At 40.7% G+C, this 12350-nt stretch overlaps 2 protein-coding genes across 2 annotated transcripts; one reads left to right on the plus strand and one right to left on the minus strand.

Annotated features, from left to right (window-relative positions):
* On the plus strand, positions 1–1537 carry LOC106420392 (AP2/ERF and B3 domain-containing transcription repressor RAV2). The gene has a single exon (XM_013861234.3). It carries the CDS (start codon positions 245–247, stop codon positions 1295–1297), a length of 1053 nt encoding a protein of 350 aa, XP_013716688.2. The 5' UTR covers positions 1–244; the 3' UTR covers positions 1298–1537.
* A 9364-nt stretch (positions 1538–10901) lies between these two features.
* LOC125589235 (classical arabinogalactan protein 9-like) lies at positions 10902–12350 on the minus strand. Its single transcript, XM_048761749.1, has 2 exons — positions 11797–12350; positions 10902–11623 (listed from the first exon to the last, which is right to left on the minus strand). The coding sequence occupies exon 2, from the start codon at positions 11621–11623 to the stop codon at positions 11240–11242; it is 384 nt and encodes a 127-aa protein (XP_048617706.1). The 5' UTR covers positions 11797–12350; the 3' UTR covers positions 10902–11239.

Below are 12350 nucleotides of genomic sequence, written 5' to 3' on the forward strand. Positions count from 1 at the left end.
TCTTTTAAGCGTTGACCCCACCTTTCGCAATTTTCTACTTTATGTTTATTTAATATCTCAACCTTTTGTTTAAACCAATCAAATTTAACATAAATAAATAGTATAATACTATATCAGATACAAATGATAACATGTACATGCATTATGCCTCTAAATAAAAAGCAACAACGTCGCCTACAAAATCCATCTCACCAAATTTGTTTCTCCTTTTGGTCAGAATCTTCAAGAAACTGAAACAAAGAAAATGGTATTCAGTTGCATAGACGAGAGCTCTTCCACTTCAGAATCTTTTTCACCCGCAACCGCAACCGCAACCGCAACCGCCACAAAGTTCTCTGCTCCTCCGCTTCCACCGTTACGCCTCAACCGGATGAGAAGCGGTGGAAGCAACGTCGTGTTGGATTCAAAGAATGGCGTAGATATTGATTCACGGAAGCTATCGTCGTCAAAGTACAAAGGCGTGGTTCCTCAGCCCAACGGAAGATGGGGAGCTCAGATTTACGTGAAGCACCAGCGAGTTTGGCTGGGCACTTTCTGCGATGAAGAGGAAGCTGCTCACTCCTACGACATAGCCGCCCGTAAATTCCGTGGCCGTGACGCCGTTGTCAACTTCAAAACCTTCCTCGCCTCAGAGGACGACAACGGCGAGTTATGTTTCCTTGAAGCTCACTCCAAGGCCGAGATCGTCGACATGTTGAGGAAACACACTTACGCTGACGAGCTTGCGCAGAGCAATAAACGCAGCGGAGCGAATACGAATACGAATACGACTCAAAGCCACACCGTTTCGAGAACACGTGAAGTGCTTTTCGAGAAGGTTGTCACGCCTAGCGACGTTGGTAAGCTAAACCGCCTCGTGATACCTAAACAGCACGCGGAGAAATATTTTCCGTTACCGTCACTGTCGGTGACTAAAGGCGTTCTGATCAACTTCGAAGACGTGACGGGTAAGGTGTGGCGGTTCCGTTACTCATACTGGAACAGTAGTCAAAGTTACGTGTTGACCAAGGGATGGAGTCGGTTCGTTAAGGAGAAGAATCTCCGAGCCGGTGATGTCGTTACTTTCGAGAGATCGACCGGTTCAGACCGGCAGCTTTATATTGATTGGAAAATCCGGTCTGGTCCGAGCAAAAACCCTGTTCAGGTTGTGGTTAGGCTTTTCGGAGTTGACATCTTCAACGTGACAAGCGCGAAGCCGAGCAACGTTGTAGACGCGTGCGGTGGAAAGAGATCTCGGGATGTTGATATGTTTGCGCTACGGTGTTCCAAAAAACACGCTATAATCAATGCTTTGTGACATTTCCTTTTTCATTTTTAATTTAATATTTGTCAAGTTGTAGTAGGATGTGAATCTTGTGTTTTTTTTTGTTTGTCAATGAATCTTGTGGTTATTCTTGCCAAATTAGCAAAAGAGGAGAAGAGTGTTTTTTTTTTCTTCAACCATGTTACTGTTATATATGTATTTCAACCTCTTCTTGTCTTATACTAGTTATTCTTAACCTACGATTTTATTGTACTTTTCTTCTGAATTTCAACGTTTGATTAATCAACAACAAAGGCAGTCTCCACAAATGTTTATAGATCAATCCGGTCCCAAAGTGTTAGCATAGAGATATACATAATTGAAGTAAATAAACTCTGACCTTCTTTAGGGTGATCCTTTAATTGAATGTCTACAAGAAGGTCCATGATGTCTTGGCGTAAGGGTTGGAGCATATGCGAAACCTCTTTTTTTCCGCGTAAGTATTTCTTCGAAATAGATTTTCTTGGAAAGTGGATTTTTCCGAAACTTTTGTAGAGAATGAGATTGTATATGTGCATTTTCAATTGCATTGTTATATATGTTAGTCTTAGATTGCATTTCATGAATTAGGATAAATTTTAGTCATTTTAGGTATTCTTGGAGTTATGAAAGATTAGGGACTTGGAATGGAGGACAAACAAGAGATACACAAGCAAAAGAAGATATAAAATAGGCTGAGGGAGTTTATATGCAGAATATAGAAGCTACGTTTAAGAAATTTACTCATTGAAGGCCTTCACAATCACGTATGAATCTCATATTTTGGCACAACATAGGAAATTGAATTAACTTACCAATGAAAGTGGTTTAAAATCAGTTGAACCAGTGGTTTCGAGTCATCTAAATACAGATACTAACTATCGACATGAAGTTCATATAGCTATTAGTATATATATGTATAAGACCAAAATTATTATTCTAATCTTGTTCAGAAACACGCAAACAAGAGCATGGGAAACATAGATATATTGAAATTTCAGATTATTGTGGCTTTTAATTACTAAGAAAATGATTTAGATTTTCGTCCTTGAAAAAAGCTGAAGAGGTTTAAGTCAATCGCTAGAAAGGCTAAAACTAACGATTGTTTTAGAGAAAAATATACAATTTTTTTTATCTTGACGAGATTCAAATATTCTATATTTTGTATATTTGATGAAATAAAAATATTTACTATTTTATCAAACGCTTAAATAAAAATATTCTGATATCATGTTTTGGTACATGTTGAAATGACTTTTAAAAAAATATTATGATCTTGCATTTTGGCACAGTTTAAAAAATTATCTAATAACATAATCTATTAAATATATAAAATCAGTTCTAATTTATCTCTTTCAATAATGAATTTTCATGAAATAAATTCTCGCATTTTGGCACAAAATTTTGTTTTAAATTATGATCCCGTTTATTAACACAGGTTAATTAGAACTTTTTTTTTTTTTTTTGTAAACTGCTTGCTTAATTTAAATTAAAAATAAAAAGTTTTACAAAAGCTCTTAAGCTCTAGTTTCTGCTTAATCTTAAAACACATAACAAACAAGTTGGCCCAATTTCCTTAGTGTGATAAACCCATAGAAGCCCATGAGGTAGTGACGGGGAAGAGTTGGTATGTGTGGGGAGAGAAGGAAGGAGACGGTGATCACGAGAAACGTAACCAGCTCTGCATCATGAACGACGATCGAGCTGGGTTTTCTTCTCTAAAGCTTTGGAGCTTATTCCTAAGCTGCCTGTCTATCAATTTGAAGAGCTGGTCCACTGACCTGAAGGTGTTTGAATGAAGACGTGCATTACGCTCCGCCCATAGCCAGTAAAGAGTCGATTGCCAAGCTTGAAGAGTGAGGTTTCTCTGATAAACTGGTGATGGAAGCGACAGCATCTGATCCAGTGTGTCTTGCCACGTCGTGACAAACCTTATCTGCAGTCTCGTAGCTATAATATTCCACAAGTCAGTACTGTAATTGCAAGAAAGGAAAAGATGATCCCTAGATTCTGGATTCAAATTGCAGAGAAGACAACGATCCACAGTTTGGAGCCCCCAGCTGATCAGTCTGTCTCTTGTCGGTAGTCTGTTCTGAATTACAAGCCAGGCATGGAAGCTGTGACGAGGAATAGCTCTAGAGATCCATATCGCCTTATGCCAAGCCACATCTGGTTTCGGTTCAGTGAGGTAATCGTACAGAACTCCTGTTTTATAGCGTTTTAGTACCTGAGCATTGACTTCCCATTCATAGTAGTCTTGATTCTCTGTCAACTGCACTGTCGTTAGATACGCATACAGTTGAAGTTGAGCCTCTGATCTTGCAGGCGGGAGTTGCCATGATCCCTCAGAGTATAATGATGAGACTGTGGCTTGCTGGTGAATCCCCAGTCTCGAATTATACCCCGATAAGAAAGTGTGGAGATCTCCAAAAGGAGTCCAATTATCAGTCCAGAATCTTGCTGTTTCTCCATTCTCTAGCCGTAGCTTGATCAAGGGAAAGACCACTGTCTTAAGCTTCAACAACTTATTTACCAGCCACGAGTAAGATTGCTTCGGTGACGTTGACCAGTAGTTATGCACAGAGCCTTTGAGTATCACCTCTTTGAACCACTGCACCCATACGGACTCTGGTCGAAAGAAGAGGAGCCATAAGAGACGCAAGGTGCACGCTCTATTCCAAGTAAGTAAGTCCTTGACTCCAAGACCTCCTTGTCTTTTTGTCAAGACCACAGTTTCCCAAGAGACGCGAGCTGAATGGTGACCTTCTATGTTTCCTTTCCACAGGAATATACTACACAAAGAATTGATGCGGTTGATACATGCCTTCGGAAGGACAAATGCCGAGCACCAGAAAGTTGTTATTCCTGCAATGACAGTTTTTATAAGAAGTAACCTCCCAGAGAAAGAGAGTGACTTTACCGACCAAGAGGAGAACCGAGTTTTGATTTGATGGATCAATGGCTCACAGTTGACAAGAGACAGCTTCTTGGAATTCAATGGGACACCCAGATAACGAACAGGAAGAGAGCCAAGACTCATCCCAGTGGAGGCTTGAATGAGGTCTGTTTCCTCCACAGTCATTCCTGAAGCATAGAAGCTAGTCTTTTGCATACTCACCGCCAAAACAGACCTTTTTTCAAACTCTTTTAACACTTGCAGGACTTGCTGCACAGAGTTGATGGAGCCGTCTATGAAGATGAGAAGATCGTCAGCAAACGATAGATGAGTGAGTTTTGTGGGAGAGCAGTTGGTGTGGTATCTGAATCTATTCTGGCGCGCAGCATCGTTCAGCATATGAGAGAGACAGTTCATCGCGATAACGAATAGGTAAGGGGAGAGTGAATCACCCTGCCGGAGGCCTCTTTTTCCTTTAAAAAATCCATGCACCGATCCATTGTAACCAACCATGAAGCTTGATGTACATACACAAGCCTTGAGCTGTCTGATGAACTTTGCTGGGAATTGAAGTCCTTCAAGGCATGAGAACAAGAAGTCCCAAGAGAGTGTATCGAAAGCCTTAGCTATGTCTACTTTTATGGTGATCTTTTTAGCTCCCTTGTTTTTATGATATCCATTTACAAGTTCACCAGCTAGAGTTGTGTTCTCAACCAACAGTCGACCATTCACAAAAGCCGTTTGGCTTGGCAAGATAAGCGTGGGCAGTAGAGGCTTGAGTCTCTTGACAAGTAGTCTAGACACGACTTTATACACTGTATTGAGGCAGGAGATGAGTCTAAAATCACTTATCTTTGATGCTCCAGGGAATTTTGGCACCAAGGAGAGTATCGTTGCGTTTGCTGTAGCTGGGAGAAAGTTGGTGGCGAAGAAGTTTTTTACAGCAGCTATAACCTCCACTCCTATGATCTCCCACGATGACTTGAAGAACGCTGAGGTTAGTCCATCCGGGCCGGGGGCTTTATTAGGATTCAGCTTAAAGAACATCGACCTGATCTCCTCACTAGACGGAATTGTTATCATGATTTGGCTCAGGTGTGAGGGGAACGAGTATGAAGAAAGGTCATGGAACCAATGTGGAGGTGTGAAGAGAGTAGGCGATTGATGACCAAGGACTGCTTGAAAGTGGCTTATAGCATGAGTACTCATTTCTTGGGGGTCTGTTATCCATCTGCCCGCATCAGTGAGAAATGCTCTTATAGCATTATAGGAAGCCCTTGTCTGACAAATCCTGTAGAAGTAAGTGGTGTTTAAATCTCCCTCTCTTAACCAGTTTATTCTCGACTTCTGCCTGAAGAACATCTCCTCAATTTCTCGCAAAAAGTTCCACTTTTGGTGCAGGTCTCTTTCTTCTTGGAATGTTGTAGGGCTCGGGTTCTGCAAAGCTTGTACCTGCGCAAGTTGCAACAAACCGTTAGTCTCACTCACTCTCTGCTGAATTTGAGAATAGTTTTCTTTATTTAAAATTTTCAGATCACTCTTGATTAGTTTTAGCTTCCAACACAGCTGAGCTAGAGTTTGACATGTGTTTCCAGTTTGAATCCAAGAGTCATGCAGCAGTTGAGCAAAACCAGGGTGCTTTGTGAGGTAGTTTTGGAATTTGTAAGGCTTGGTTCCAGCTGAGGGTAGGTTAAAGGCTAGGTCTAGGACACAGGGGGTGTGGTCGGAGAATAGGGGCGGTAGGTAGGAAGCTAGGGCATGAGGAAAATAGGCTACACAAGTATTGTTAACCATCAGTCTATCAAGTTTCTTTGAGATAGGGCCAGAGGGTTGAGAGTTCGTCCAAGTATGGGAGGGACCAATGTATCGAAGATCAAAGAGCCCCATCTGAGTGAAACAGTCACGGAGTTGGTACATGAGATAGTCAGGAACAACCACATCAGGATCAGAGTGCTCCATTGGGTGAAGAATTTGGTTTAGATCTCCCCCTACGATCCAGCAGTTGTTCTCCAAGTTAAGAGTTGAGTTGAGGTGAATGAGTTCTGTCCATAAGTCAACCCTCTCCGAGCTAAGGTTTGATGCATATACCGCTGAGTAGTAGACTGGTCTTTGGTTAGGAAAGGAGATGTGGCATGTAATACATTGCCTGCTCTGAGAGATTAGTTGGACAGTGAGAGTGCTTCTCCAGATTAGGATGATACGACCATCAGGGTCTGAAGCATGATTAGAGGTGAAGTTCCAGTTGGGGCAAAGGGTAGAAATAATAGGGCTCAAAGAAGGTTGTTTGATATGTGTTTCAAGAATAGCACCAAAAAGTGGCTTGTTAGTATTAAGCCAAGAGACAAAAGGTCTATGCTTATCCGGGAGATTTAGTCCACGGACATTCCAAAAAAAGAGTTTAACACTCATTAAAAAAGGTGGGGAGGATCCTCCACAAGATTGGAGAAACCACTAGCAACAAAAGAGTTAGAGAGCGTCAGGGTGGGAGAGGAAGGTGAAGGAGATATGGGAGTACATGGGTTTTTATTTGTTTGGACGATAGTGAGAGAAGATGGGGGAGGGTTTTGATCAGAAGGGTTTTGTTGGGAAGTGTTTAAAAGAGCTGTGAATTGGACAAAAGGGTTTGGATTGGAGGATAGGGGTGGAGAGAGGGTAGGTGATGATCGAGATCTTTTTAGGGAAGGCCTTGGGTTCTGTTGTGGTGTAAGGAAAGGGTTGAGAGAGGTGGCATTTAGTGGGTTAGGAAATGGGTTTAAGAGTGGTTGTTGGGTGGCTTTAATTGGAGTGAGGGAGGTATTAATGGTAGGGTGGTAGATAGTTGGGGGGTTGGTTAAGGGATGAGGGGGCAGTGGTGGAGGAACTTCATCATTTGTTTCTTTTTCTGAGCTGGTAGAAAAGGAAGGCTCAGGCACACTAGTTAACTTAGCCTTAGGCTGTTGAGGTACAACCTTAGACTGAGTAACTGGTCTGAACTTCTTGTTTTGCTTTACGCTTTCCTGATTTGCCATTTTCTTTTTCTTTGCAGCATCAGAGTCCTCTTGAGGAGGGAGGTAGAGAAGACAGTTTTTGACTATATGGCCAAGCTCATGGCAGTGCGAACAAGTTGGAGGAACCCATGGGTAATGAACTGATACTTCAACTACTTCTCCATCTTCTCTTTCAAATTCAACAACTGAAGGTAACGGTTGGGTTAAGTCGACTTCAACCTTTACATGGGACAGTGTAAGGCTTACTAGGTTCTTAGTAAAGTCATCCGTTTCCTTAGGCTCACCGACCAAACCTGCCACTAAGCTCAGACCTTCATCATGTCGTAGATCAAGTGGAACTCCCGTAAGGTGAGCCCATATCTTTATCGCCTTTAGCTGTGGAGTGGTTTTTGAGTGAACTGAAGACCACTGAGCAGTGTGAAACATTGAGTCTCCCACATACCAAATGTTTTTCTCCAAAATCTTCTGTCGCAGGTACTCACTCTGTATTCTAACAATTGCTGAATGGTTGAGCGGATTGTTATGAATTTCCAAACGCTTTCCTTTACCCCACATATGGTTGAAAACGCTTTGAATCTGATTGAATGGAGGAGCTCTACCATTAAAGTAGCAAATGATAAAATCCTTATGTAACTCAGCTCCTTTTTTGAAAACTGAATCAGGGATGAGGACTCTAGGCCTCCCCGAAGGAGCAAAGGTGACTGGAGCAAGCCGTTTCAGAGTTTTGTCCTCAGATAGTCTGATACGCTCGACCAAGGTTGGTGGAGGAGGTTGGGTTTGAAAAGATGCAGATTGACCAGTTAGAGGTTTAGGGGCTCCTACAGGTAGGGTTTTTGTGGGGTCTTTCCGGGTTTGATTCTGAATAGAGGGGATAGGGTTTAGTTTTGGGGGAAAGGAAAGGGATTTGTTTGTTTGGAGTGGAGAAGAATCTTTTGGGGGGGTTATTTTTAGAGCTTGGCCATGGTTTTGTTCATCAGAGGATACAGTCAAATCAGTTGGTGGGGCTGAAACTACAGTGACCGGGGGGGCTTTGGTTGTTGCCTCAGTAGAAGGAGGAACAATAGTGCGAGCTTTTGAAGCTCCAGTTGAAGAGGGTTGAGCTCCTTTGAACTCTGAAGATGGGGCAATTACAGATCTAGAAGTAGAGCCAAATCTGTATTTTGTTGAGGATTTGGGGGTAGTTTTTGCTTCAGATAAGGTTGGAAAGTGTTGAGGGGAGAGTGGGGATGAAGGGTTAGGAGGGTCTGGAGGAACAAGGGGAGGATCTGGTGGTTCGTCAGCTGCTGCCGCCGTCGTATTCTTGCCGGAAACACATCCAGGAACTCGCCACACAGAATGCATTGGAAATCGCGTCAGAAAGGTTTTGACTGTGATTCACTTTTAATTAGAACCTTAGAGAACTATAAATAAAATATTTTTATTATTTCTATAGAAATTTACTCTTTACAAGCCTAAAACTAAAAGCTAAATATTTATCACCGTTAAACAAAATTTCAGCTTTTACTCACAAATTTATGATCAAAGATTTTAACTTTGCGGTTATAATACAATTGGAGTATAACATTTATATAAAAAAAAAACAGTTTCTAGACTTTAAATTTAAACTTAAATAAATATATGTTGTGGGCAACAAAAAAATTCAAGATCTAAAATTTTAATACAATTCTAAATAAATAAAAAATTTAGGCTTTGAAAATGCGGATCAAAATTCAGTATGTAATTAAAAAATACATACAACTAACAAAGTTATTGTCTTTTCTTGGTTGAATTATAGATTATGATATACTTGAAAGGGCAGCACGCACCTGCTTTCTTCTAAGTTACCTTCCAACTCGTACCGGTCTTGACCAACGGATTTAAGGTCCATGTCAAGAATTTGATTGTTTAAAAGAAATAAACACATTTTTAGTAAAATTCAACCAAGAACAGAATAATTTTCACAGATTTTTTTAGAGTTTATAAACCATAGCTTCAACATCTGAAAGGAAAGGCAAATCTTCATCATTCTCAATTTTTTTAATGTTCTCCTCTTTTATTTAGAGCGCTTATATCCATCCATGTACTCAATGTCTGTTCACAGATCTCTTTCTCTGGAGAGTATTGTTTTTATTCTTTTTTCTTTTGAACATTATCTGGAGAGTATTGTTGTGATGTTGCAGTTGTTGCAGTAAAACTATATGTGGCGCTCTCCCTAAAGCTGTCCACTACAAGAAAACATATTTTTTACGAGGGCAATATACGTTGTAACTTCGTCGTAAACGGGGTGTTACGACGAATGAACCGCGAAACACGTTTCGTCGTAAAACGCCCGTCGTAACCGACATTTCGTCGTAAATGACTTGTTAAGTTTACGACGAAATATATTCCTCGTAAAGCGCAGGGCAGAGATTCGTCGTAAACGACACGTAAAATTTCGTGGTAAACTCCACGTAATGGATTCGATGTAAAGCACACGTAAACATTTTCGTTGTAACACCCTCGTAAATATTTCGATGTAAACTCCACGTAACATTTCGATGTAAAGACCACGTAAAATCTTCGATGTAAAAGACTCGTAATTATTTTCGACGGTAATCAGTTGTAAATGTTTACGTCGAGCCTACATCGACGTTTCGTTTTATAATATATTTTGAATATTATTTTTAACCTCAAATATATATATATATAAATTTGAATTTATTTAAAATTCTGAATTTTAAATAATTTTAATTTTAAAACGAAATATGAAAATAAAAAACATTTATAAAAAAGCATTTAAAAGTCATAATATTTAAATTCATAATACAAACCGAAAATATTAAAAAAACTACATATCATCGAAGTAGTCGGTGGGGTTGCTCGGCTGTTGACGGGTTGGATCGGACTCTTGGGGATCTCGTACTGGCAACCCAAGAGCGGCTCGTCTCTGACTCAACATTCTCTGCATAACCGGGTTTCCCACGGCCATCACGTCTAGCAAATCCTCAAGAGAGTCTAAACGAACCTGCTGGCTATCCATTCGAGCTTTCATCTGAGAAGTCTCTTCATCCCGTCTCGAAGTGTATGACGAAGTTGCCCTTGCAACTTGGTTAACGGAGCCTATACCGACTATTCGGCCCTTCTTTCTAGGAGCCAGCTATAAAATTAAAACATATATTAATATAGTTATTAAAATAATGAAAAACAAAATTTTAGTTGTACTACCTCTTCGAAGATTCGGTCGGCTTCTTCGGTGGACAATGTGACGGGTAATCCATCGGGAGACTCCTGAGTTAGTTGCGTCTCCCGTTCTTCAATCCGAGTAGCCACTGCTTGAGCGAGTTTCTCTGATGCAGGATCCACAAAAACTCCGTCGGATGTGGCGTGAGTCATCTTGAATAGGTCAGACAGAGATGGTAAGACTCCCGTCTTCTCCAACTACAAAAAAAAAATATTAAAAGTTATATTAATTGAATATTTTAAAATAAATATTTAAAAACAAAACTTACAACGTCTAGACGGATGCCTGCATGTGGTTTTTGGCCGGTTCTATGAAGCATGGGCAAATTACCATCTTTATCCTTCGTTCTTCGAGAAGCCGAGCACGAATTGGCCTTTTTGATCGAAGACGGGTGCTTCCAATAGGCGATGAGGCCATCCCACACATCCGTCGTGAGCTCAGTGGGCTTTCCCTCATACCCGTCGAGCTCCCACTTGTCCTTCCAATCGGAGACTGTGTTGCAGAGGCGGATCTTTGCTTTTGCAACGAATTCCGCCTTCACCATCTCGGTGATTCCCAAAGACCAATGCCACTTTTGCTGAAACACAAAAAATTTGAAAAAATTACAATTAATAATAATATTTAAAAAATATATACATATTTAAAAGTTAAAATTTAATTAAATTTAAAAATCTTACCGCAAACATTTTAAACCACGTGATCTTAACGTGATTTGGAGTCTTGCTCCAGTTCGGATATGCCCCGTCGTAGTAACCCTTAATCGTTTTCGAAACGCTCCGGCCAACACGGTTATTAGCCCCAAACCTGAAAGGAAAACAATTTAACCGTTAGAAAATAAAAATATTTTAAATTTTTATGTAATAAAAATTAATAACTTACCAATAAGTTCCTCGGGGTCTATCGGGGTCTAGAACATCCAAACCCTCTCGTCCGGGCTGGGCAAGCAAATCCTCTACCGTATATCTCGCGAATGGGGCATATGAAGGCACACGCAAATCCGGATGAACTGCACCTTCTGGGACAGGCTCAGGTGCAGCCGCTGGAGGAGGAGGTGGAGGCATATGCGGTGGAGGCATTTGCGGTGGAGGCATCTGCGGTGGAGGAGGACTCCAAGCAACTCTCTGAGAAGGCTGAGAGTCTGGAACTGCGGTGGAGGATGATGGACCAGAAGACGATGGACCGGAAGAAGATGTACCGGAACCATCGTCGCCAAACAAATCTCTATAACTAGGTGCTCTGGATTTTCTTCTAGGAGCCATCTAAAAAAAATTAAAATAAATTTTATCAGTTACGACATAATAAAAATATTATTCCGTTACCTAACTAATCACCTAAACTAATTACCTAACTAATCACCTAAACTAATTCCGTTACCTAACTAATCACCTAAACTAATTTAAAAAAAAAAAAAAGAGAGAGAGAGAGAGTTTACCTTAGAGAGAGCAAAGGAATTTGGGAGGAATGAGCGAGGCAGCCTCGCTCTCGGCGTCCCCTTATATAGATTAGGATTCGTCGTAAAATCGACGTAAATTTACGACGAAATTACCAGGCCCGCGTTTTTCCATTTACGACGAATTTACCAGGCCCGTGTTTTTTAATTTACGACGAAATTACCAGGCCCGTGTTTTTCGAGTTACGACGAAATTACCAGGCCCGCGTTTTTTCATTTACGACGAAATTACGACGCTTAACCCTAAACACCGAGAATGAAATCCCTAAACCCCAAAGTGACATATCATCTAACATCATATCTTATATCATACTACTTCTTACTCTTTCTTTTAGAAAATATTACAATAGAGAAATCCAACATTTGATACATATATTACATCACTCTAAATCGTTTTCGTTCTCATCACTATCATTACAATCATCATCGTCGCTTCTCTCGAACTCGTCTTCACGTGCTTCATCTGTCGCATCTTCGGGAATATCTTCATATTGAAAGTTTTGCGGGTCGATCAAAAGGATTTCATCAGTTGGTTG

The sequence above is a fragment of the Brassica napus genome, chromosome A2, assembly GCF_020379485.1.
Source record: "Brassica napus cultivar Da-Ae chromosome A2, Da-Ae, whole genome shotgun sequence".
Taxonomy (NCBI): domain Eukaryota; kingdom Viridiplantae; phylum Streptophyta; class Magnoliopsida; order Brassicales; family Brassicaceae; genus Brassica; species Brassica napus.

What these genes read in the sequence shown, in the direction of transcription:
- LOC106420392 (XM_013861234.3), top strand. Translation starts at nt 245, where the DNA reads ATGGTATTCAGTTGCATAGACGAGAGCTCTTCCACTTCAGAATCTTTT.
- LOC125589235 (XM_048761749.1), bottom strand. Translation starts at nt 11,623, where the DNA reads ATGGCTCCTAGAAGAAAATCCAGAGCACCTAGTTATAGAGATTTGTTT.